The following is a 26,881-nucleotide window of genomic DNA, read 5'->3' as shown; positions in this document are numbered from 1 at the left end:
AGAGCGAATGATCCAGCCATTACCAAAAAGTAAACTCTACACAGGACACCGGGGATATTCCTTTCGCCTGATAAAGTGTTAGAAATAGACCATTCAGGATTCTCAACCCACATGCTGTAGTGGATAATCGTATTTATTAAGCACTTACTGTGTGCAGAGCACTGCACTTAATATTGGGAGATATTACACGGCTGGGAATTAGACACAGGATGGGGATGTTTCCAGGGGCTAGATAAACTTTGGACGGATTCGCCAATCAGTGAATCTGGCATTTATCGAGTGCTTACTCTCGAGAAGAGCATGGGGCTCTGCTCTTGGGAGAGTGAAAAAGAGTGAATGGACATGATCCCTGCCCTCAAGGAGTGTACAGTCTAGGGATTTACAGTGTGTGAAATGTAGCTCTCTGAATTTGAATTCTGATTTTATAAGGGTGATGTATGCACTTGGTCTGGAAGGAAAAGGGAAACGATCAGAATGTTTCAAAGTTAGACAGTAAGGCTCCTTGTGAGCAGGATAAGGATCTACCAACTCTGGTGTAGTCTACTCCCCCAAACACTTAGCATAGTGCTCTTCACACAGCAAGCGCTCAATAAATGCCATCGATTGATCGACTGATATGCCCATGCCACCGTCTATCTAGAGTGTTAGTGTGTTAAATTGTTCCCCGAGTATATCATTTAATCCAGGCTCACATTCAGCGACTCAATCGATCTTGTGTCCACCATTCTCCCTGAGCAAGCATTTTCCGCTCTTCAGCCTAAAATTAGGGAAGAGAATCTCTGTGGCTTGATTTCTTGGTACGTAATTACGGCTGGATGGCCCCGTTTTGGCATCTCGTGGTATTGCTGGCATTTTCTAAACAAGATGTTTGCTTCAGGCAACACTTTAGCTTGCGGTTGTCTTCCGAAAGCAAAATGTTTTCCGAAAACATTTCCCGAAAGAGACAAAAACTGCAATCGTTATGCCGAGAAAAATGCTTTCCCGTCATTTTTTTTGTCGTCAATGAAATGTCTTCAAGACGTTATTTTTTAAAAGCCATTGCTCTCGGATCATGTCTGCAGAGGCAAGATGCACACCGAAGAGTAGGAAAGAACTGGGTGGTTCCAGGGATATTTGTGTATGATGAACCTCAAATTTTCCATCTGGGCCCACTGTCCTTGATCAGCTTTACAGTTAAAATTACATTCTTCAGGGCCATTTCACAACGTTTCCCTCCACTTCTACAAGCCCCCCACACCCACACCCACACCCTGGAGCTACAAGACTGTTGCCCAATATATGAAAGGATAGGTCAAATAAAACACAACAGCTACAAAATCCAAGGTCGATTTCAACTGGACCATAGAACGTAGATCAGCCTGAGCTCCAGCTGATCATTATTGCAAAACTCTGTCCCTTCCCTCCAACCCCTTCAGAGGTTTCTTAAAGAGTCGCTGGCTTCAGGAGGCATTCTCGATCGACCTTTGATTAATTCCGTCGCACTCTCCCTGGTCCAATCCCATCATACTCTACAGCGTTTATGTTCTTCTGTTTCTTGTCTAGTAACTTCTGTCTATTCTTTATATCTCTGCCTGGTCGCTCATTTTTACCTATCGCATGTTCATCCACGTATGTCCGCTGTCTCTCCCGGTCCATCACAGGCTGTGTGTCTTGCCTTCTCTTCTGTGGCCCCTAAGTGGCTGGCACAGAGCACTGCGCACAGTAGGTGCTCAATCAGTACCGATGGGAGCGGTGCCGTTTTACAGTTGTGCTCATGGAGAATTGTTCCCTTCTTCCTCCAGGCTATCAGTGCAGCTGCCTGTCTCAGTTCACCGGGAGAAACTGTGAATCCGAGATCACCGCCTGCTTCCCAAACCCCTGCCGCAACGGAGGCTCCTGCGATCCCATTGGAAACACTTTCATCTGCACTTGTCAAGTGGGCCTCACTGGAGTGACGTAAGTGGGCCCCTGCTAGGGGTGGAAGAGAGGGGGAAGGGGGTGGGGGGCCTTCAGAGGAAAAAGGTTATTTTCTATCACATCCAAGGTCTGGGAGTCCCGGGTGAATGGGGAAAGTCACCATGGGGTTGGGGGGAAAGGAGGGGAGTGGAGGGAGGGAGAGAGAGAGAGAGAGAGAAGTTTTATCACATTTCCAGAGTAGAGGGAAATCCCTCCTTTTGAGGCTGGCCACAGCATAAAGGAATTGCCTGAATCCATTTCAAAGCAACCCTACTGTTGGTAAAATATTCCCTTCTGTAGGTGCCATTGCAAGGATTAACCTGCAGTCACTAGTGCTTTCCCCGAACTCTTGTCCTTCCTCCTGCAAGTTTTTGGACGATGGGCTCCCAAGGGGCCATGTGGGGGCTTGCGATTCAATGATGTCATTGATAGAATAATAATAATTGTTATAGTAATAATAGTATGTTAAGCACATACTCTGTGCCATTCCCTATCTCACATGGGGCTCACAGCCTAGAGGAAAGAGAACAGATTTTTAATCCCCATTTGACAATTGAAGAAACTGAGATACAGAGAAGTGAAGTGACTCACCTAAGTTCACCCAGTAAGTGGTGATTAGAAGGATTAGAAGTCAGATCCTCTGATGCCCAGGCTCTTTTCACTAGGCCACGCTGCTTCCCGACGACGGTGCGATTCTCTCCCACTGACACCGTGTTTCTCTCCTGAAGGTGCGAGGAGGACATCGACGAGTGCGAGAGGGAAGAATGCGAGAACGGAGGTTTGTGCGTCAACAGGTTCGGCACCTTCTTCTGCAACTGCACCCCGGGCTTCGTGGGCGAGTTCTGCCGGCTGCGACCCGTGGTGGTCCCCGACATCCAGGCCGGACACGCGTACGTGGGGAAGGAGGAGCTGATCGGCATCGCCGTCGTCCTCTTCGTCATCTTGGTCCTGATCGTCCTGTTCGTCGTGTTCCGCAAGAAGGTCTTCCGGAAGAGCTACTCGCGGAACAACATCACCCTCGTCCAGGACCCGGCCACGGCCGCGCTGCTGCACAAGAGCAACGGCGTCCAGTTCAAGACCCCGCGGGGCGGCGGGGGCGGGCGCAACATCTACCAGGAGGTGGGGCCGCCTCAGGTGCCCGTCCGGCCCATGGCCTACACGCCCTGCTTCCAGAGCGACTCCGGGAACAACCTGGACAAGATGGTGGACAGCCTGGGCGGAGAGCACCAGGAGATGACCACTTTCCACCCGGAGTCGCCCCGGATCCTGACGGCCCGACGGGGAGTGGTGGTCTGCAGTGTGGCCCCCAACCCGCCGGCCGTGTCGCCCTGCCGCTCGGATTGCGATTCCATCCGCAAGAGCACCTGGGACGCTGGGACGGAGAGTGAGTTGGGGCCTTTGGCTCGGGCCCGAACCGGCCGACCCATCAACAGTCGATCAAACGATTTGCCCGTCCTGAGCGTTGACCTTGGGCAGAGCGCTGTCCTGGGTGCGCGAGGGAGTCCAGTAGAGTTGGTAGACATGACCCCTGTCCTCAGAAAGCATACAGTAATAGCTGGGGGAGATAGATGCTCACGTAGAGGGTATTTGTTAAGCAACTTACTTTTGCGAAGCACTGTATTAAGTGCTGGGGTGGTCAGTCAGTTGTATTTATTGAGCACTTACTGTGTGCAGAGCACTGTACTAAGCACTTGGGAGGTTAAAATATACAGTACAGTATAATACAGTACAATATAAAGGTCCCTCATGGAGCTCACAGTCTAAGTAAGAGGGAGAACAAGAAGTGAATCCCCATTTTACATATGAAGAAACTGAGGCACAGAAAAGTGAAGTGACTTGCCCAAGATCACACTGCAGGTAAATGGTGGAGCTGGGATGAGAACCCAGGTCCCCTGACTCCCAGGCCCGGGCTCTTTCCACTTGGCCATGCTGCTTCCCCTGAGTGCAGGGGAGGGGAAGTGGGGATGACTTCTAAGGAGTAAGGACTCAAGGGTAAGTAGAAGGAGGAAATAGTTACCCGACACAGTCAGTTGTTAATGGGTTCATTTCCCCAAACTACTTCCAAGTTCCGTGCCAGGCCACCCTATAGGAGGAATCAATTGATTCCATAAATAATATTTATGGAATCCTTGCTGAGAAGTCCAGCACTCTGCCCTGAATCACAAGAGTTGATAGACACAATCTCTCCGCTCAAGGAGCTTCCAGTCTAGTAGAGGCACTAAACGTCCAACTCATCCCTTGGGGAGCGGGCAAAGCTTGCTCCCATTCCATGGTGCTCAATCCCATACATGTGCGTCCCTCTTGTTTAATAGCAATCCTGTTTGTCAGTCAGTCGTATTTATTGAACACCTAATGGGTGCAGAGCACTCTTCTAAGAGCTTGGGAGAACACAATATAACAATAAACAGACACAGTCCTTGCCTACAACGAGTTTAAGCCTAGAGACGAGCTTGCAGTCTATAGTTTAAGCTGCCAACAGCATCGTGCCAGTGACTGTGAGTGATGGAAGTGATGGAGGCTTCCCCTCTTCAGTTAGCCAGCTCAGCCTTTGACTAAGAAGTGACTTTTTCCCCACAGCTGTTTGGAAGCTCACTTACCACAGGGTAAGGATTTCCCATCCATAATGCAAATCACTCGATAGACAGACCTCAGCCCATGTTCTCCTGTGAAGCCGAATCTTTTTCTGGCAGTAAATAGTCCCGAGAGAGGTATTCTAGCGTGGCGGCCGAGGTGCTGCAGAATGGAATGTGACCTAACGTTGTTATTCGGTTTCCCGCCCTCCTCACCGAAGACAAGGGAGTGGACGACACCGAGGAGATGACCTGTTTCGCGGGAAGCAATAAAGGCAGCAATTCCGAAGTCCAGTCCCTCAGCTCTTTCCAGTCGGACTCGGGAGATGACAATGGTAAGAGACCCTCCGGCCTTATGACGTTCCCCCTTCGGGAGGGTGGAGAGGGAAAGAGCGATGGTGACGGAGCCGGCCGCGGTCCAGTTAGCTGCACCCGTGCTTTGGGGTTAGTACTCCATGACACTCCTAGGTACAGGGGTTTCCAGGTGGTTTCACCACTCCCCTCATTATTTTTCCTCTGCCTCATGGAACCGTCCTCTCTGTCACCTCAGCTTCAGTTCATGGAGAGAGCGAGTATTATAGTGTACTCTCCCAAGCAGTGCACGTAGTAAGTGCTCAATAAATATGATTGAATGAACGAATGAGCAGAGCCTGGGTATCAGGCACTATTCTAAGCACTGGGATAGATGCAGGTTAATCAGGTCAGACACGGTCCCTGTCCCACATGGGGCTCACAATTTAAGTTGGAGGGAGACCAGATATTGAATTCCCCATTTTGCAGCTGGGGAAACTGAGGGCCCAGAGAAGTTAAGTGACTTGCCCGAGGTCACACAGCAGGCAAGTGACTGAGCTGGGTTTAGAATCCAGGTCCTCTTACCCCCAGGCCCATGCTCTATTCATTAGGCCACGTTGCTTCTCATTGTAGTCATGGTTTAGGCTATAGCTATGGATTTCTCACCACAATTCTGACAATCGGATCCCTATTGGTATAAACCTTGTCATGGAATTGATTACGTGCTTACTCTGTGCCAAAGCACCAGGCCAAATCTTGGGATAGATAAAATATGTGTGGCGTAGTAGATAGAGCCCGGGCCTGGGAGTCAGAAGGCATGGGTTCTAATCCCGGCTCTGCCACTTGTCTGCTGTGTGAACTCGGGCAAGTCACTTCACTTCTCTGGGCCTCAGTTACCTCATCAGTAAAATGGGTGAGCCTCACATGGACCAGAGTCTGTGTCCAACTCGATTTGCTTATATCCACTCTGGCACTTAGTACGGTGCCTGGCACGTAGTAAGGGCTTAAAAAATACCATGATTACTATTATACAAGGTAGCCAGAGTGGTCACCATCTTGGGCCCAGTCAAAATCTTAGAAGTAGCGAGATCAGGCTAATTTAACCCCTTTTTCCAGATAAGGAAACCGAACATCAGGGAGGTTGAGAGATGTGAATAGAAATAAGACTACAGAGAGGTTGAGGAATCAGCCTATTAACCCAGTGAGGGAGCTGCAAAAGAAAAAGTGGGCCCTAGAGCTCCTGGATTTTCAGGGTGGTTTCAGACCACTCTCTTTCCACAGCCATACAGGATTCCTTGCTTCGTCTTGTCTTAGTCCTCTAGGACTTCCTTGGGTTTTGTCAGCCTAAATGGGGAGAACTGAAGGGATGAACCTGTTGGCTTAATCCACACAGACAACCCAGCTCCCAAATTCAGAACCTAAAGTGGTTCTTCTGGAGGCCTGATCTCTTTGAGCTGCCTAGGTGGAGCAAACCCAGGAGCCGAACACTCTGTCGCGTGGGCTCAGCCAATGAGCTTCTGATCCATTTTCCTCTTCCCCAGATCTGGGAAGAAGCTGGATTTCTGTCGAATGCTTTATGTTTTGCCAGAGAGAATCCCGAGATGACACGATGTCCCGAGGGCTGTCGTTGTGTGGGCTCCGCTATCCTTGCCTATGGGGTGTCCACCCAGGATGGGTGTGAGTTTGGCTTCTCCAATAGAACCTGTGGCATGGTTTACAGTAATGATTGTGATATTCGTAAAGCGCTTACTAGTTGCCGAGCACTGTACTAAACACAAAGGTAGATCCCAGACAATCGGGTAGGGTGCGGTCTCTATCTTACATGGAGCTCATAGTCTAACAGGGAGGGAGAGCAGATATTTAACCCCCCTTTTACAGAAGAGGAAACTGAGGTACACAGAAGTGAAGTGACTTGCCCGAGGAGGCGCAGCAGGCAACTGGCAGAGCTGGTATTAGAGCCCAGGTCTGAAAGTTTTTTATGAGAGTGAGAGCCGTAAACATGGATACCGCCTCTCTAGCTAAAGGCTTGACCTGTAGAGACCCACTTATTTGGTAAAAACCATCTCAGGAGACCAAATGGTGACCTCAAGGACTTGGGCTGTATTACTGTAATAGAGTGAATTACTCCCCGGCTGATAGAGACTCCACTTTTCGGGGGAGAAACGTTCCATTTTGCAAAGATTAAATTTCGATCATTAATGACCTGCCACAAGTTCAAAGCTGCTAACAAATAATTATCCTTGGGAAATCTCTGGCCCGCCTCCAGCAGTCTTTAGGAAGTTACTAATGAGAAATTAGCGTGAGCTAGGTGATCTCTTTCTTTGAGAATTGATTTAGCCAGACAGTACGGCCCGAATTTAGGGTTCCCAGCATTCGCTGTGGCCGAGCATTCCTTTCAGAAGCTCTGGGCTGAGATTTATCACTGTTTTCTTTTCCAGGCTGAGGAATAGTGATAGTCTAAATAAAGGGCCTGGCGAAGCAGGGCTTAATGAATTAATTGTGTGGAAATGTTGATGGCTTTTCAAGGGGTCTTTTTTTTGTTTACGAGAAGTTCATATAATGCAGTCTGTGTTTTAAATACTAATCTAAAGCTATCCTTTCCCTTCTTATTTTATGCCTTCCCTTTCCCACAAGCTTCCATAGTGACTGTCATTCAGCTTGTCAACAATGTAGTTGACACTATAGAAAATGAAGGTATTTACTTTTTTTTTTCCTGAAACCTTTCTCCTTTGTAACTGAAAATTTGAAGTCCTCTCTGATGTTTTGAGGTTTGCCCAAATTTCATCTACTGAGAATGGGTGAGGGAAGTAGAGACGGTTAACTAAAAGGCCGTGGCCGTTTCTACTTGCCTGATCTGAGTCTGGCCCCTCTGAGAAATTTTTCTCACACTGAAAGGTTTTTTTAATGTATACCTAATTCAGTCTCTGCAAGAAAATGCATGTGAAAATCCAAAATGCTTAAGTCAGACTCTATCGAGACAATAATGCTCTTCAAAAAAGAGAATATGAATTTAATTTTGTCCCGCTTACCCATTTATGGGGGGATACCTCATAATGAGATCTCTACTGCCAGATTTGGATAATGTTATGGCTCTGCTATAGATGGGGCTCGCTTAGCTGGTCCACTCAAACACCCTCCTTATTAAAGCCATCCTGAGCCGAGTTCCACTGTTTCGAAGCATGCCTTGAAAAGTTGGAAGTTTCTTTTGCTTCACTGATGTTCCTGCTTCAGATGATCAGTTTTACTGTTTACTTTGTATTTAAACAGTGTCTGTTATGGACCCAGGACAGAACTACAATCGAGGTGACTTTTCAAAGAGCTTTTTAAGCCTGCTGAGCTTAGTTTGGTTTTGTCTCTCGTTGAGTTCACCCCCCACCCTCCCATTCCCCCCTCCTGTTCCCCCATCTGCTATTTCCAGACCTGTTTTATCCCAACGCTGCATGTTCCAGTGTCATCTGTTCTCAATTGGAGATGGGGTGGGGGTAGGTGAGGCCTACCCCTGCCTCCAACCTTTATTATTTTTCAGCCTCTCCCCTGACATATTGCAACCTATCTGTTTGCTTGTACATCTCCTCCCCCCGTGCCGCCACCCCCAAGAAGGGTGCTGCTTCGGAAGCATGCAGAAATCCCTCATCTTCTTAGTTTAGTGGCTGGGAGAGGGGACGAGCAGCTTCCCGTTTCCGGTTCGGATCTCGATAGCCCCGTCTCCTCAGCGCCTCTTGGATCGGCGCTCTCCCTCAGCCTCGCCAAGTCGGAAGCGCTGCGAAGGGCGAGGCGCCTTCCCCATCCGGATGTCGGCGGGGGAAGCTGCCTCCCACCTCCGTCCCCTCTGGTCAGAGCATGGCTGGCCCGTCAGAGAGTCCCTCAAGAGCATGTCGACCACCTTTTGCTTCTCGCTGGCCTCCCAGGTGCATGCGAGGCGGCTCGGTTCCATCCCTTCGGCAGCCCCTCCCAGCCCACCCGGGTCGTGCCCCGGGGAGATTAACCGGCCTCGGTTTCCCTTCACAGCCTATCACTGGGACACCTCCGACTGGATGCCCAACGCCCGCCTGTCCGACATCGAGGAAGTGCCCAATTACGAGAATCCGGACGGCGCCTCGGTGCACCACGGGAGCACGAGAGAGCTGGAGAGTGATTACTACCTGGGCGGCTACGACATCGACAGCGACTATCCCCCGCCCCACGAAGAGGAGTTCCTGAACCAGGACCAGCTGCCCCCTCCTCTGCCGGAGGATTTCCCGGACCACTACGAGGCCCTGCCTCCGTCGCAGCCGGTCTCCGTGACCGGCACGCTCAGCCCGGGATGCAGACGGAGACCCCTGTTCCACCCGAGCCAGTACCTGCCTCCGCACCCGTTCCCCAACGAGACGGACCCCGCGGGGCCTCAGCCCGGTCACGAGTTTAGTACTTTCGCCATGAGCTCCGGCGCGGGCAACCCGAGCGGCTCAGTCAGCGGGCCCTCCCCCTTGCACAATTCCATAGGCGCCTCTTCCCCTGACACGTCTGCGTCCCGTGGCTTTCAGGGCCCCGAGGGGGCCGGGAGTGACTACGAGAGCGCGGGCCTCCACATCCCTTTCCTCGAGACTCAGCACCAGACTCAAGTGTGAAGGACACCCCTCCGGGCCTTGCTTCAGTCGCTCTCTCTACAGGTGGAAACCAACTGGATGAGGGGACGTCGCTGCGGAAAGCTGCCTGCCGAGACGGGGGGACGGAGGGGAAATGCAGTGTTTACCACGAGCAACTCGTCCGTGAGCCGTAGGCCTGTGCGAACTCTTCAGAGTCGAGTCGCCTCTTGTCGTAGGCCACAGAACTAGTCGGCGTGAGGCGCCTGACGATCCATAACGGTGCATGCCTGGCATTTGCTGTCATGGGTTTGGGCCTCCGTCCCCTTTCCGCCGCCAATTTCTGAGGGGAAGTGATTTCATCCAGGGGTTTACACTGTTGATCTCTTTCGGCTTTGGGCAGTCGGGTGCTAATAAAAAAATTAAAAGGGGGTGGGGGCTTTCGGCAGTGTCTATCCCTAGGTATTCGGGCACAGGAAACAGCGAAATAAAGAGGAGTCGTGGTCTGAAACACAGAAGCCAGTTGAAAGAACAAAAACGTCACTGACTGTTGAGTTAGGCTGACTTACGGCGGGTGGAAGAGAGAGCATCCATACAGAGAAGATGAGCAAAATCCACTAATTTTATCCCAATTTCTTTTTCAAGCTGCCGGGTGGTCAGCTGTAAAATTAGAAGGACTTGTTAGGGTTTTATAGGTTTAATATGCAGGTTTTATTTAAAAAAAAAGCCTGGATTAAAAAGAAATCCAAGATTAATGTTACTGATTTTTGTGGTCTTTACAAAAGATGTCAAGGGGATCGTGGGGGTTTGGGGGGAAGGAAGGGATGGAAATGGGGGCGAGGGGGGGCGATCACCTGGTTTTTGCTTTGTTTTTGTTTCTGAACTAAACATTCCCAGCAGTGATTGCAACTCAAACACTGCAACATCGACCCAGGTCTCTGGGAACCAGGCAGTAAAAATGACCAAGGACCCTGTTATTTCCGAGATGGGGGTGAGAGGTTAAAAAGGGAAAAAACAGAAATCAGTTTTGTAAGAGCAAATTGTTTTTTAAGCATTTCGGCTAAAGGAATGACAGGCATAAGTCGTATCTGTGTATTCATCCGACCGTATCCTCTCACTGAAAATGCCGTTCAGAGAAAAGGTACTAGATTCATGGATCGTATTCTAATAGCGTGTGTATAAATGTGTTTGATGTTGTGTAGGGGGAAGGTGCGTGTGCTCCAGATGGCTTTAATCAGGTTACAATATGAACTTTTTCAAAGTTCCACCACCAGTGCCAACATTTTGACCTTTTTGACTTCTTCGAGTTAAAGACTCACTAAATGCCCCATTTTCCTCCCATTCAATTATGTGTATTTCAGCGACCCCCGCCCCCCTTTATATTAACTTGAGCAGATATTTTTCCGTGAATCTCGATTCTGTTTAGAAGATGAATGATTTGAGCCGGAGGTACACTCCGAGAACTCCGGCCTATAGATCGCAGAATAAGCTAAGGAGAAAAACCGTGATCTGGGAAGTTTAATCGATCGTATTGATTGACATGTTGGATTATTTTCCTGTTTCCCCTCAGGCTGATTAGTGCAAATGGGCTTTCACACTAACCAGTTCCAGCAGGTTTCACCCAGAATGGGAATCCTTTGTGGTAGATGGATATTTGCACTATCTGCTTAAGGAGAAAAGTTACTTTCCACTACTTGCTAGGGGCTTCAGAACCCTGCTCTGACATCTGTGCAGAGCGAGGTCTGCATGTGGTCCACCGAGTCAAATTGTTTAACGTTATTCTGTGTTCCCACAAATGCCCTCCTAAACAGGATGACGCGTTCGTTTTAGTGGGTGAAAGGGCACTCCCACCATGCTTCAGAGCTTCCTGGGTGCACTAATGGTCCTCGTCTGTCATCTCCCCACTCTTGGTCTGTATGCTCACTGAGAAACGAGCCACCTTCTCATCTGGAAGTGGACGTTCTGGGATGGATTCCACTGGTCCCGTCTGATTTGAGAAGTAAACCTATAGTCATTTCTGATTTGTGAAGCGCGCTTGCAGGAATTGCTGAAGGAAATGGCAAATGGATTTACACGATGTGGCCTGGTACAGTGGGCTTAGTAATGCAATGACTTCAGAACTACAGCGCCAAGCCAGCAGAGTGTTTCGTCACCAGTAAATATTAGTACAGGATTAGTGTCTGAGACGCAGTATTACTTGGGCACCAAATCTTCAGAGAGCGCTTGACTGACAAGTGATGAAGGAATGAACAGATCTGCATACAATTCGGAGAGCCTTGTGTGGGGCAGAGAGGGCAACATCAGAAACTGCTCAATTCCACCCTGCAGAAAATGCCCCCCCTGAAAGGACCAAATATGAGTTGCTCTTCTCAGACGAGGCCCAGCACCAAGCCCCCATCTGTCCTGTGACACGATGTCTCCACTTCTGTCACGTTCTGTCTCTCTCGCTCGGAATCAAGTAAGAACATTCCTTAAAACTGCCCAAGTGGTTAAAGGGTCCCCCATGGATTATGAAACGGTTGCCGAACAATGCAAGGCAGAGCTTTGTAGAATGACCCTCCGTCTCCAAGTTTCTCTCCAAAGAGACGATCTCCAACTTGCAGAAATTGAAAATGGAGTCGCTTCATGAGAACTGGGACTCTTGCTGATGTACTTATATGCGCAAATTTCTGTCGCCTGTCCGTGTACTAAATCCACACACTGCTTTTCTTCATGAGAAGGCTGAGACATCATGGAATCTTGGATCTGTGAGTCCTTGATATCTAAAATGTGTTTTTATTCCTGAAGATCGAGGGTCAGGATTAGAGCAGGTTAATGGTTTCTGTGAGTTGACTGGCTCCTCTGTTGTCTAACATCCTTCAGTTCCTCAAGCTAGCTACCTGATGCATTTCTCCATCACCATTTTGAGGGCCATCTTGGTCCCGTAGAATGGAGAAGGGTAAGTCGGAGGGCCTCTGGTTTAGCGCTGTACTTTGCAGAATCCTCTATTCCTCAACATCTTTACAAGCTAAGAGCCTTGTCAGCTGGAACAGCTTTCTCATCACAATCTATGACCTTCTGTAGATTCCTTCTCGCTCTGGGGCGAGTAGACCGACACCAAGCCAACTGTAAATAGAGCAACCCCTCCCTCAGGTTTCCGGGGGTGTTCTGAACACCGTATTCCCTTCTCAGGTGCATCCCCGACTCTGTATCTGTGCTTCCACAATGCTGACTCTCCTCCTCCTCCAGAGGGGTGGATCTACGTCGGAGCCCATCGTTTCGCTTTGAATGCAGGAAGCAGGAGGCTTGCTTCAAAGACTTTGGGCGTTTAAGACGACCTGCTTTTTCTTGACCCTCTGCCTTGTCCCGACCCCGGGAATCCAGGGGAGGTGGTCTCAGATCCCCAAGATATCTGTGCCTATATATCTTCACTGTGACCTACAATTCACACGACGGTAGAAGGCACAGCAGCAGATCCTGGGTCAGGAGTGGCTTCCCCAGGCCAGTCCCTCATATAAGATGGCGGGATGACTGAAGTCACCCTGAAAGTGGATGGTCACCAGGTGAACCCTTTGGAAGGGGTTTCTGGAGGTTAACATCAGGCAGAGGCCTTTTTTTGTTCTTGACCCACATTCTTGTTTTTCTGAGCCATTCTCAGATAAAAATTTCAGGGAGTATTTGCTCAATCCTTTACTCTGGCAACCATATGCCCTCAGGTGATGGGGGTAAGGTACCCCGTTGCATAGTGTGGCTGGATTGAGGAGAGGTTCCTAGGGCAATTGTTCTCCTCTAGACTGTAAACTCTTTCTGGGCAGAGAACGTATCTGAAAATTCTGTTGTACTCTCCCGACTGCTTAGTATAGTGCTCTGCACATAGTGAGCACTCGCTAAATACCGTTGACCAATCGATTCATTCTCCTCTGTCTGCTATCAAGGCAGGGACCTGGGGCAGGATCAGGTGAATCAAGAGAGGCAGCATGGAATAGTGGACTGAGCACAGGCCTGGCAGTCAGAAGGACCTGGGTTCTAATCCCAACTCTGCCACTTGTCCGCTGTGTGACCCTGGGCAAGTCAGTTGACTTCTCTGTGCCTCAGTTACGTCATCTGTAAAATGGGGATTAAGGCTGTGAGCCCTATGTGGGACAGGGGCTGTGTCACACCTGATTGGCTTGTTTTCACCTCAGCGCTTAGTACAGTGCCTGGTGCATAGTAAGCGCTTAACAAATACCACAGTGATTATTATTAAGGCGGTTCCCTGCTTTTTCTCTGGCTTCCACATTTGAATCACGTCATAACAGCATGTCAGCCTTTCTGACACACATCAGGAGTTACCAGCGGGCACCCCAGCCCATAGATTAAAAATAATTCCCAGATGTAGAGGAAGAAAATTGTCTCTCGCTCCAGGGGTACTGAGGAACATCCCAGCCATTCTTCATCAGGGGACCATCCCAACGCGGAAAAAAATGGGAGTCAGCGCACCACACCCCAAACACCAAGTTTTTGCTACGAGTTCAGGTTTTCGGATTGATGTTACAGGTGTAATTTCATAGCCAAGGAAATCAGGAATGTGAAACAGATCCTTCTTTAGCCTCATTACAATTCACGCTCTTCCAGGAGGAAGTTTTGTGCTTTTGCTAGTCTGTGTCACCGCCATCCAAGTACACATTGCTCTGCAAGAAACCTCTCAGTCCATATTCACAACCCATTGTCTTCAGCTTCTGTTTTTTAGGTCAGGTTTAAAGTCATTTTCAGTGGTGGAGCAGCACGCAACATTTAGCCAAGTTGCTGAGATATGGGGAGAAGAATGAGTAATTCCTTTGTGTAATAATGAAAAGCAATAATTACAAGGATATAGTATTAAACGAAGGCCATAACTAGTCTTTATCAGTGTTAAGGATGCACTAGAACTGGATTGTGTTTGGAGTGAGAGTGGAACCACTGCACCTGGAGTATTTCTGTGGTACCCTGATTGCAACAACTGAACAATTTCAGGAGCCTCAACTGCTGCATTTTCAGACGACAACAGATGGGTTGGGGAAATGGAACCAGTTCTCTCTAAGCACTGTCTCAGAAAGATTGTCTTGTAAATTTTACCTGTTGCAAACAGGCTGGTTTGTAAAAGATGTACGTTTTGGTGTCTCAGACTGTTTATAAAATGTATATAATGGTTTCCAATTTCCAGGCTTTTGTAGATACGGTATTTGATGCCTACCAAATTGCTTTAATCTTTTTGGTCAGCTATAACTCATGGAAAAAGGCACCCAAGTAGTCAGTCGATGAACTTTTAAGGTCACTACAAAAAAAAAAGTTCTAGATTTGAAAATGATAATTTTTAATCATTTCCAAACGTACTGTAACCTTTCTTCGGTTCTGCTGTTTTCATTTAACTTTTTTCTGTTTTTAAGAAAATGTTTTCTATTGACTTTTTTTAATGACTGTGTTTTGCACAAATACTTAGATACATGGTTTTTATGCCATTTCCAACAGGTTTTAAGGTACATCATTCCCTTCCTAGACACACAAAACGTTATGCAAGAAGGGGAAGCGATACCCTTTGGGTGAAGAATAATTGTTCCTCCATATATCGCTGTTGGCAGTATCAGATCTTGTGTTTTTTTTTCATTTAAAAAAAGCAGAAAGAAAAACAAGTAAGCAAAAAAACCCAACCCCACAACAGTGTACAGGTTTGTAACTGCCAAAATTTGATGGTTAAAACAAGTTTTCCAGTAAAAAATCCTTGTGTTGACTTTTTAATTTAGTTGCCTTTCATTTGCCTTATGTAGGCAGCTGGATGGGCTCTAATCCACACTTCAAATCCTGTGGAGTTTTGAAGAAAATGCGTCTTCGGGGTCCTCCCGGAGCGAGCTGTGGATGCCTGGGCTTCTCTCTACAGTAACCAGGCCTGTCCGTGGTGGGCCCCAGCCAGCGTTGTAGGGCTCAGGACTGTTAACAGAGTCGGGGTTGGGGCCCTGAAGAGCGGAGTAGGGGGAGATAGAGGATCACCCAGCAGGAAGCAGTTCTGAGTTGCCATGGGAAGAGGCCCAGAGACATTAGGAAGGTTCAGAGATATCGGCCGGGAGGAGGGAGGACCAGATAACCTCCCTGCCAACAGCTGAACCCAGGTCCGTGGGGTTTCATCATATGGCACGGGCTTGGCAGGGCCAAGAACAGAGGGACCTGAGAGATAATAATAATGTATTTGTTAAGCGCTTACTATGTGCCGAGCACTGTTCTAAGCGCTGGGGTAGACACAGGGGAATCAGGTTGTCCCACGTGGGGCTCGCAGTCTTCATCCCCATTTTACAGATGAGGGAACTGAGGCACCGAGAAGTTAAGTGACTTGCCCAAAGTCACACAGCTAATTAGTGGCTGAGCCGGGATTCGAACCCATGACCTCTGACTCCAAAGCCCGTGCTCTTTCCACTGAGCCACGCTGCTTCTCTATGTCATTGGGCCTGGGTAGAACAGGGTCAGGAGGAGGGGGAGACTGGCCAAGTATTTTTTGAGGTGGAGAGAAGGGTCATAAACAATGTTAAAGGTGAGGCTAAAAGCCCTGACCAAGGAACTCTGAGGTTGATGTCAGAGAGAGAGAGAGAGAGAGATATCTCCATCTCTGGTACCCACCACCTTGCTCTTCCTGGGACCACCACTTCGCAGGGCTGAGGTGAGTGTCAATCAACTAACTCCGGGCAGGATGTGTGTTCTTTGATCAGTCCAAAGCATAGGAACCCCCTCTGAAGAGAAGCCGGTGTCATGACGTCACCCCCGACGGATCCTTTCTCTCTGCACCTGAGAGCCTGCAGAATAGGTGTCCGTACTCTGTGCGTATAAACCAATCCTCTCGTTGCCTCTGCTCCCTCTATCCTTCTTTCAACATGTTTTCGTTCCCCCTACACCTCTCACCCTGCTTAACCTTTCATGTCCTGAAATGAGGAAGAGTGAACGAGAGGTGAGATGGAGAGACGGTAGCACTATTTAGCATGTGCCCGCTTGGGGCAAGGCACTGTATTAAGAGTGTGAAAAATAAGTGACAAACAAGGGACACCATCTCTGCCTTCCGGAGGAGATGGATGTGAGAACTGGGTCACATGCTTCAAGGTCAGGGCTGCAGTATGCACTCGTCACCATCACCCCCGCCACCTACTCTCAGGCATCAGTAAGGTATTAGAGGGAAAGTCTCAGGAAGGAGGGAGGGAAGGAATGAAGATTAGTCTTTTGACCAGCTGAAAGGAAAGGAAGGAAAGAAATGGAGAAGGGAAGGAAAAAATATCAAACTGCACCGACACGGATTCTATGTGGGAGAAATTTGCTGACAAGATCCAGGTATGTCACCTGCCAAGAGGGACTTGAAAAGTTGTCTGGAGAGGGTCGTGATGGAGTTGCGATTTGCCTGACCATCACGTCGTTGGTTTCCGAAGTTGTCTGGGCGTCTTATCAATTCTAAGTATGCCAAACCATCGTGGAGCTCTCTGGAGATTTCTATTCCAGTAGTTCAGGGCAGAGGAGAAGCAGCGTGGCCTAATGGAAGGAGCACAGGTTTAGGAGTCAGAGATCTAGGTTCTAATTCTGGCTCCGCCAATTGCTTGCAGTGTGACCTTGGGTAAGTCACTTAATTTATTTGTGCCTTTGTTCCCTCATTTTTATAATGGTAATTAAATCCTCCTCCCTCCAATTTAGACCGTGACCCCCACGAAAGACAAGGACTGTGCCCAACCTAATAAACTTATATCTACCCCAGCACTTAGAACAGTGCTGGATACACACTTAACTTAACAAATAAGCACTTAACAAATACTATAAAAAAAGAGGAAGAGTAGGGGACCCAAGACATGACCCCCAAATAGGCTGTCCCAAAGGGAAGTTATTGAATCCATAAACTGGTGGACTGATTTAAGACCGGATCTGGTGTAGGTCTGCAAAGACATACTGGCTCTTCCGCTACATACACAAAAGACTCTATGCTTTCCTAATACAATAAGACCTTAAATAGGTAGTGATTATCAAAACCTAAGCCTGGCATCACTTTGCTTAAATACTGTGAAATGTTTTTTCAGTAATAAAATTGAAATTGCAGAGTAGAGTTAAAATTTGGATTACTTGAAAAATGATACCTATATGCCTCAGAAAGTAAATCAAATAACGTCTAACATCCTGATCTAGAAAATGAATCATCCTACAATTATATGAATGTGTAGAGTAATGATGATGACCAATAATGATAATGATGGTATTTGTTAAGCGCTTACTATGTGCCAAGCACTGTTCTAAGCGCTGGGATAGATACAAGGTAATTCATTCAATTGTATTTATTGAGCGTTTCCACATAGTAATCAGGTAATCAGGTTGTCCCATGGGGAGCTCACAGTCTTAATCCCCATTTACAGATGAGGGAACTGAGGCAAAGAGAAGTTAAGTGACTTCCCCAAAGTCACACAGCTGGTGAGTGGCAGAACCGGAATGAGAACCCACGCCCTCTGACTCCCAAGCCCGGGGCTCTTTCCACTAACCCACACTGCTTCTCAACCGGTCTGGCTCTTAAACGTTTAATCAGGTAAGCAAACAGTGGTTTTGAATTGACTTCTTACTGTGGGTCAAGTACTGTACTAGGCACTTTAGAGAGAACAGTGTGGCCTACTGGAAAGAGCACGGGCGTGGGAGTCAGAGGTCCTGGGTTCTAATCCCGGATCCGCTACCTCTCTGCTGGGTGACCAAAGGCAAGTCATTTAACTTCTCTGTGCCTAGCTACCTCATCCATAAAAAGGGGATTAAGACTGTGAGCCCCACATGGAACTGTTTATCTTGTATTTACCCAGGGCTCCCCTCTCAGGATCGCATCTGGAGAGTTTCCAGTACTCTACCAGTCTTGGCTACGGGAGGAAGAGTCAAGCAGAGGCATAGTCATTCCATTCCTAGCTTGGCCAGTGGCTAGTGAGTGGAAGGCCATCTGCTACAAGTCAAAAATCATCTGTGCCGAGCAGCAGCGGCACGGGCGAGAGTTGAGGGCAGAGACTCAAGTTTACTGCTTGGAAGTAGGCAGTGGTAAACCACTTCCGTATTTTTACCGAAAAAATTCTAGAGATACAGTCACAGAACGATTGCAGGTGGAGATGGGATGTTCTGGGTAATACATATGTACTAAATATGTATTATGAAGTACATGATTACGGTACTTCATTAAGTCCCACAGTCATTATGGGTCGGAGATGACTTGTCAGCATAAGACAAGACAAAGCCCCAGTGCTTAGAACAGTGCCTGGCACAAAGTAAGTGCTTAGCAAATATCAATTAAAAAAATACAGTAGGAGTTGGCCGACAAGTTCTCTGCCCACAGGTAGTTCACAATCTAGATGGGAGAAAGACGTTAAAATAAATTACTGATAGGGGAACAGGAGAGTATATGAAGCGGCAGCATGGCGTAGTGAATCGAGCACGGGCCTGGGAGTCAGTATTCCGGCTCCACCATTTGTCTGCTGTGTGACTTTGGGCAAGTCACGTCACTTCTCTGGGTCTCAGTTACCTCATCTATATAATGAGGATTAAGACTGTGAGCCCCATATGAGACAGGAACTGTGTCCAACCTTGTATCTACCCCAGCGCTTAGAACAGTGCCTGGCACGTAGTAAGTGCTTAGCAAATACCATCATTAATATTATTAGTATTATAAGTGCTTTGGGGGTGGATAAATATCAAGTTCTTAAGGGGTACACATCCGAGTGCATAGGCAGTGTAGAAGGGAGGGAGAATATAGAACAAATTAAAATTTTGCCTGATGCCACTCTTGAAAAAGTGAACTCATTATTTATTATGACTAATGGAATTTTAAACTTTTATATATTCTGTGGTGAAAACTACATAAATTATCTTGTTCACAAAGAAGGGGATGGTAGGTCATTTTCCAATTATAGCCCTGTTTTCTCAATGCACTCATGCTGTCAAAAAATTCAAGTTCTCAATTAACTGACACAGAGCTGAGAATTTGGAAGAGAATTAATTATGCTTTTTGATCAACTCAATGGAGATGTTCAATGACACAAAGGTACATTTTATAGAAAGTGTCTGGTAACCCCTCTCCCTCCCTGCCCCGGAATTCACCCGGGAAGTGCCTGAATTCAGACATCTCACAGCACAGTTTGGGGGAGCCAGCCACCAGTTCCCCAAGCACCAGGTGTCAATCAGGAGGCATTCAGACCAATCAGGAGGCATGAATATTAATAATAATAATCATGGTATTCGTTAAGCACTTACTGTGGGCCAGGCATTTTACAGAGCACCGGGATAAATGCAGAAAAAGCCATAGGGGGCTTTGCAGTCTATGGGGAGGGAAAATGGGTGTTTAATCCCCATTTTACAGATGAGGAAAGTGAGCCCCAGAGATGCTAAAGTGACTTGCCCAGAGTCACTCAGCAAGAAAGTGGCAGAGCCAGGAGTAGAACTCACGTCGTCTGACTCCCAGTACTTAACAGTGCCCCAGACTCAGGAGGAGTTCAGTATGTGCTCTTGTTTGATTGATTAAATGGTTCTAAAGTTCAGCCCTCTTTCTGTCCACTCCCCAAGAGGGCTCTCACCATTAATCGATTCATTCAGTGGTATTTAGGGGCATGTCGGGTTTAACGTTTGGGCCTCGTATTTGGTCTCTGGTGGACCTGGGCTTGGTCGGGTTTGTGGGTTGATCCTGGTCGGCCTTCAGCGTCCAGCAGACTGTCCGCGGCCTGGGAGGTGGACTGCGGGACTCCATTTGAGAAAGGGGGAATATCAAGTTCAGTTTCCTGGGCAGAACTACGTCTCGATATGTTTGTCCTGCTTTCGATCTCAACCGTGAGCGGGAGGGTGAACACCGTGTTTTGTCTAAATGAGACACATAGTAGCATGGCAATTACACCGTTTTAGATAATGGTCTTGTAATTGCTCCTGGGATTTAGAATCTCTAATTGTTTGGGGTTATTTTCGTGAATTATGCGGTCATAAACCCCCGCTGCTCAACTGTCATCTGGCTTGGCCCCATCTTTGAGGAACACCCCACCGCCTCACAAATTGATATGGCAAAGACAAGGTACAAGGTAATTAAAGTCTGGCTAATTATGGAAATCCGAACGTGGGTAAAAACAGGAGGGTTTCCCTTGTAAAGAATTTTTCCTCTAATAGGTCTTTGGGGGGGGGGGGTGTTAGGAGAAAAGAGATTTCTCCATTAATGACAGCCAGTTATTTTCCATGTGTGGTCTATATTTCATGTTCAGCTTCTCTATGGCTGGAGGAAAACACTGTATGCCAGGATTTTTCCTTCAGTCATGTTATAGCTCCCTTCCCAAATATTATCAGTGTCTCAGATCGGCAGGGAACGTGCCTACCAACTCTGCACACAGTAAGCATTCAGTAAATAGCACCCATTGATCAGTGCAAAAAAGCCCCATAACCTTTGGCTTCTTGATTTGAGCCTGGTTGAGGGGCTGGGCTGGAAGGAGCAGGAAGAATAAGAGGAGGAGAAGGTTTAGGGTGATTTGCCAATAATGTTAATTCCTGGGGGCAGGAAGAGGAACCTGAATTGCCTGGGACAGACAGAACAGCTCTAACTTGTCAAGAGCAAAGCTATTCATGGCACATCAACCGTGAATTTTCTCCTCTGCTACTCCAGGAACCAGAATTCCAATCATATATATGGATATTGTTACAGATAAACTAAATTCCTTTGCACATAATCAGTGGTATTTACTGAGTGCTTACTATGTGCAGAGCACTGTACTAAGTGCTTGAGAGAGTACAACAGAATTAGCAGACACGTTCTTAGCCCCTAACGAGCTTTCAGTCTAGATATTAATATGAATAAATAAGTAATTTATAATAGATATCTACATAAGAATTGCAGGGGTCAGGGGAAATAAATAACTGTGATGCTTTGCAGTAGCTGCTTAGTGTAATTTGGGTTGTTGTAGATTAAACAGCATGTCCATACAAGCTGTGTGTATCGACATATTTGCAATATGAGGGAATATGAAGCTACTTGAGAATAACTCATTTACAAACCTGGATGGGAAAACCGTGTTAATTCTGGTCCAGTGCAGCACTTAGCTCTTTATTTCTGCCTCCGTTGATATAATAATTCCGTTAGTGATCAAGTCTTTTTTTCATTTTACCATCGAGAAGATTAGCCTCCCTGGCCCAGAAGCTGGGGATATTTTCCAGTTGATCTAGTCTAATCTCATGCAGTGAAGTTTAGGCATCTTCTCCAAAATGTGCTCAGGAAACGAGTGGTCCCAGAGGAAGGGGTATTGTCCGTTGGCAGGCGTAGGAGCCGGATGTTTCCAATCAGATCGGAGCAGCTTAACTCCGTTGGCAGTGAAGTGCGCTGAAACCCCGCAAAGCCAGAGCTCATTTAGGCTGAGACCCCCCAGTCCTTAGAAATTGTAATCTGCTCTCTGTCATGCACCATTTGCATTTAAAGCTCCCCTACTTAGCCCAGTGCTCATCTGCCTGGATTAATTCCCCATCCTCAATTCCAGCAGGGTGATGGAGGTGGTGCTGGAGCTCCGACTTCAGCTTGGCGGCACAGGGCAGAGGTCGATCTGGAACCGATCCTGGAAGTCACGCCTGCGTGGGACGTCCCACACCCGTTCGTTCCCCAGTGGGTTACCCGGAATGCCGTAGCAAAACTCTCCCTTCGAGGTGTGGCAAATAGCACGAGTTCCATTTTCTACTATGTGAACTTCAGGCGTGTCAACCCCTACAAGGTGATTTAGTGGGACTCCCTAAATCAGCTTGAGAATTATCCTTTGTGTTCAAAGATGGCATCCCCTAACGTTGAAATTGCCTTGGTGGCCGGGGAATAGCTGCGCTATCCGTTGCATTGCTCTACAGTCAAGCTGGGTGCAGGTTTGGCTTAGAGCCAGGTAGGAGACAGAAGGCTGAAATTTTACCTACTTTGGAAACCAAGGGAAGTTGAGAGGGTTGGGAAATCTTCCCCGTGGCAGGCCCAAATCTGAAGATGGCCCTTCCACTGGCAAGTTATTTCCATCAAATGAATTAATTCCAGGCCAGATGGACTAGGAGTATTGTATTTATTGAGCGCTAACTATGTGCAGAGCACTGTACTAAGCACTTGGGAGATTACAACACAATCAGCAGACACATTACCTGTCCATAATGAGTTTACAGTCTGGAGGGCGAGATGGACATTGGTATTAATAAATAAGTAATTTGTAATATAGAAGTTAAAGATAGGTACATGAGTGCTGTGAGGTTGGGGATGGGGTGACTATCGAGTGTCCAGAGGTCACAGATTGAAGTGAATTGATGACAGGCTCGTTCAGAGAGGGACAGAGTATTGGACGGTGCTAACACCAATCCAAAATCCAATATTTTCCTCTCCCCTGATAGGCCTCTGATGTGTCCTGGACTGTAAGCTCCTGGAAGGCAGGGGATCTTTACTAACTCTGTTGTACTCTCCCAAGCATTCAGTACAGTACTCTTCTAACACTAAGCACTCAATAAATAAATACAAGTGAGGCTCACCCCTCATTCTCTAAGGAGACTCCTGTAGCAGTATAGCACATTGTAAATGTTTAATGAATCCATCAGTGGTATTTATTGAGCGCTTACTATGTGCAGAGCACTAAGCACTAGGGAGAGTAGAATAGAGTTAGTAGACATGAACCCTGCCTATAATAAGCTTTACTAGTAACAATAATCTTGATATCCAATCAGTTGTGGAGAGTACTCGCACTTATTGAGCGCCAACTTGGTGCGTGCACTGTACTAGCCACTTGGGAGCTACCAAATAAGGAAGTGACATCTTTCCCTGACCACAATGAGCTTTCATTGGGGAGACCGCAGTAAAAGTATTTACAACCAGAAAAGTCAAAAATAAAGTGGACATATTTACATCAGTGAGTGCTAGAGAGGGTGAATTTGGGTCTTCTCGATGTCTCGTCCCTGATGAAGATATATGTTACAAGCAGAGGGACCATTCTTTAACTCCCTTGACATGCAAATACTTTTCCAAATGTTTGCAATTCCTACATTTTCCCCCTAGGCCCGAAATGCTCAGTGACAGAAACTGGAATCTGACAGGCATTCCTGCTCAGGAGACATATGCTATGTATGAGGTCTCGTAATGGATGACATTTTTGATATGTCATCTGGAATACCCTACTGGGGGAAGTTATTTCCAAGAGTCTTCTGGGACTTAATTTTCTATTGAAGAAGAAATGAGCTCTCTGATGCTGGGAGTGAGGTAATGAGATTCATGGCATTAATCAATAGGAAATACATTCTGTTAACCTCCATGAATGCTATACGTCGACTGGAATAACCATGTTGTTTTTGACATATTATCCTGATTCTCGGCATCAAAGAGAAAATATCTTCCAGGAAGGGGGCTGCTTGTTTCACAGGTACTCATGCATTCATTTGAGCGCTTACCGTGTGCTGTGCTGTGTACCGTGTGCACTGTATTAAGCGCTTTGGAGAGTACAATACAATAATAAACAGACACGTTCCCTGCCCACAGCGAGATATATGGAGCTGGGGAAATGAGCGTTGAGCAGGGGTTAAGTGCAAGACAGGTTGTCTACAATTATTTTTCCCAGGATCACCCGATAGGCCCCAAACCCATGCCTGTTGTTCTTTGTACTCCACTGAACTATGGACTGACATTTGACTGGGTGGCCTCTCCTTTTTTCTATGATCTGAGCCCTGATTGAGAATGAACAAGTCTTCAAAAACCTGCCCTTCTACAGATTCCCAAGAACAAGCATATTTCCCAAAGGCAAGTTTCAAATTAGATTCCGATGCCCCTGGATCTGCCTGTTCCATTGGTCCATCCCAGGCTTCATATCAAGCGTCACTAATAACAGTAATACTAGTAATAATTTTGGTTCTTGTTAAGGGCTTACTGAGTGCCATGCACTGAACTAAGCACTGGGGCAGAGACAAGTTGATTAGGCCACACACTGTCCCTGCCCCACATAGGGCTCACAGTCTAAGTAATCAATTAATAGTGCTCACTGATGGGAAATAACATGGTCTAGTGGATAGAGCACAGGCCTGGGAGTCAGAAGGACCTGGGTTCTAATCCCAGCTCCTCCGCTTGTCTTCAGTGTGACCTTGGGCAAGTCACTTTACTTCTCTGTGTCTCAGCTACCTCATTGTAAAATGGGGATTAAGACTGTGACTGTGGGGCAGTGACTGTGGGACAGGGACTGTGTCCAACTTGATTAGCTTGTACCTACCCCGGCGCTTAGTACAGTGCCTGGCACATAGTAAAGCGCTTAACAAACACCATAATTATTATTATCATTGACTGCTTACTCTCTGCAGAGCATTCTACTATCAGCACTTGGAAGAGTGCAACAGAAATGAGTTTCCCTGATCCCTGCATTCAGGGAGTCCGCAATCTAGCTGGAGAAGACAGACTCTCAAGTAAGACAGAGATAGAAGGAAGCAATAGAGGAGAATGTATAACGTAACATGTAGCTGTGAATACTAGAGGGGAAGGACCGAAGTGGCCCTTCAGGATCTAAGGTGGGGAGATGAGAGATTAATTGGGGAACTGTGCCTGGAGGAGGCAGATGCTTTCAGGGCATCTTCACTTTTCAGGTTGCCAGCACTCTGCTTGGCTTTCCTCAGGGAGTGATTTAGGCTCCAGTGAGGCAGGAGGGACTTTTTTTCTGCAAGCAACTGAGAAACTGGACAAATTAATCACGTCGCCTTACCTCTGAGCTGGGAGAAGTCCCTTTCCCTTCACGTTCCCGACAGACAGATGAGCTGGTTCTGAGCAATATCTTTCCTGAAGGGGAATCGGGCAGAAGTGTTAGTGGGTTAAAAATGTTTCTCCAGCTCCCTGGGGGTCAATTTTTTTTCTGTGTTTATCAAGAAGGGGTTTTTGCTGAGAGCCAGCCGCTGGCTCTCCTCTGTGTCTTCCTTTCCAGGCCCAATCAACTAACAGATCTGCCATGCCTTGATTAAGGTTTCAAAGCAAATAACCATAGGGATGTCTGCTGGGCAAATAAGCCTCTGCTAAGCACTCTGACTGGTCCGGGGTGTTGCCAGTCTCCGATCACCTTTGGTTTTACGTTTTGGGATGGTGATTCAAAAAGGGTGGTAAAAAATCATTAAGAGCCCAAGATCAATTTTAGCCCAGGCTCTGTGACATCAGGCGTGATGGAGCATTGTTAATTCAGGGACAAATGACTGGGGAGAGTCTCAGCCAGGGATCTGCTGAGGTGACTCCAGAGCCAGAAGAGGCTGATGGGAAAATCCTGAGGAAACAGACAAAGATAACCAAGGCAGCACACCCTTTCTAGTAGTCATAGTATTTAATAAGCACTTACTGTGTGCTGAGTAGTGTGCTAAGCCCTGGAAAAGAATACAAAGATGGAAATTAGACATGGTCCCTATCCCATCTTACAATCTTTTCTATCCCTAATGGGACAGAAAAGTCCAAATGTTCTTTCCCTGTTCTTCCCTGGCTCCGACAGATACCCATCTTACTTCAACCTTGCCAGTTGTAGCCCCTAACGATGGGTGGATTCCAGCAGAGCTAAGCCTAGGCTCAAAGAATAAGCTCTCCTCCCACCTAACCTCACCTCTATCCTGTCACAGCTCACAATCCCAGGCAATGTCACCGGGCAGTTGGTAAAAATGGGGCGAGGGAAAACTTTATGCCCACAACCACTCACACACACAACCCACCCCCTCAGAGCTAAAGCTCCATCTGCCTCCCCACGGATGGGGCTGTGGCTTCAGGCCGCGGGGAACAGGGAGATGACATGTTCTTTTTCCACCTGTCAGGTTTGGAAGAAATCCTGAGAACAAAATCCAGCTCTCCACATTGTTTATCGACCACCTGAAGGGTTTGACCCTGCCAGTCAAGTAGCTCCTGCTGGGAGCCCGTGGTCAGGTGGAATTTTATCAGCATCTTAATTCGGCTCTGGGAGAGGAATCGCAAACAAAGGTCTGTGGTGTTTTTTTGCTAACCTAGGCTTCCTCGGATGAGGCTGAGGAATCCTATGCATTTAGCTCAACGAGAAACCTATTGTTGATGCAGTGAGTTCCTCTCTAAATGGCAACTTGGGCGCCTTTAAGAGAACCCATTATTAGGATTTGCATCCTGTTGTTTCAGTGGGAAATATGATGAATGCCAATCCTCTCACCTTTGTAAATCCTTCTTGGAACTTGTGAAAGCGGTGATCTAGGCCTGGGGTAAAAAAAGAAAAGAAGCTTGCTTGAGACTGTGACTCTTCCTTCTAGTGCTCTCTCCAATAGGCAGTCAGTGAATTAACCCCCTCTCCATTTCCTACCCTGCAGAGTTTTCATGTGAGCCTGTATCTGCTGTGTTACAGTGCGTGCTGACCTTTCTCAAATCAGTCAACGGTATTTATTGAGTGCTTACTATATGGAGAACACTGTACTAAGCGCCTGAGAGAGTATGACATAACACAGTTCCTGCCCTGATCTGCACCACTTTTGCTGCTTATCAAAGTAATCTTTTATTTTCTTGCCCTAAAGGGGCTGGATGGATTCCTAGCACTGCGATCTTGGGCGCTTGTAGTT

General features: G+C 47.3%; 1 protein-coding gene, 2 long non-coding RNA genes and 1 other non-coding gene across 8 annotated transcripts in view; 2 read left to right on the top strand and 2 right to left on the bottom strand.

Annotated features, from left to right (window-relative positions):
• FAT3 (FAT atypical cadherin 3) overlaps nt 1-10,113 on the top strand; it is a 317,724-nt gene extending 307,611 nt beyond the window's left edge. For 2 of the 5 annotated variants that reach the window (XM_039914894.1, XM_029048024.1), the window contains 6 exons: nt 1,782-1,935; nt 2,664-3,319; nt 4,727-4,840; nt 7,431-7,490; nt 8,064-8,099; nt 8,805-10,113. In XM_039914894.1, coding sequence (XP_039770828.1) covers nt 1,782-1,935; nt 2,664-3,319; nt 4,727-4,840; nt 7,431-7,490; nt 8,064-8,099; nt 8,805-9,403 — 1,619 coding nt within the window. In that variant the 3' untranslated portion in view covers nt 9,404-10,113. The remainder of the gene's footprint in view (nt 1-1,781; nt 1,936-2,663; nt 3,320-4,726; nt 4,841-7,430; nt 7,491-8,063; nt 8,100-8,804) is intronic. The other 3 variants (XM_039914896.1, XM_039914895.1, XM_039914893.1) reach the window with 2 other exon arrangements.
• Nucleotides 10,114-16,626: 6,513 nt separating this feature from the next.
• On the bottom strand, nt 16,627-22,273 carry LOC120639047. The gene is made up of 2 exons (XR_005661194.1): nt 21,356-22,273; nt 16,627-16,855 (listed from the first exon to the last, which is right to left on the bottom strand). It is a non-coding gene; the product is annotated as an uncharacterized LOC120639047 (long non-coding RNA).
• Nucleotides 18,155-18,292, top strand: LOC114805958. Its single transcript, XR_003754089.1, has one exon. It is a non-coding gene; the product is annotated as a small nucleolar RNA SNORA7 (small nucleolar RNA).
• A 2,753-nt stretch (nt 22,274-25,026) lies between the features above and the next one.
• On the bottom strand, nt 25,027-26,527 carry LOC114805895. The gene is made up of 3 exons (XR_003753992.2): nt 26,482-26,527; nt 25,660-25,684; nt 25,027-25,115 (listed from the first exon to the last, which is right to left on the bottom strand). It is a non-coding gene; the product is annotated as an uncharacterized LOC114805895 (long non-coding RNA).
• Between the last annotated feature and the right edge of the window lie 354 nt (nt 26,528-26,881).

This window comes from Ornithorhynchus anatinus, chromosome 20 (genome assembly GCF_004115215.2).
Source record: "Ornithorhynchus anatinus isolate Pmale09 chromosome 20, mOrnAna1.pri.v4, whole genome shotgun sequence".
Classification (NCBI taxonomy): domain Eukaryota; kingdom Metazoa; phylum Chordata; class Mammalia; order Monotremata; family Ornithorhynchidae; genus Ornithorhynchus; species Ornithorhynchus anatinus.
Note: the sequence above shows the minus strand (reverse complement) of the source record. Positions and strands in the feature narration are given on the sequence as shown.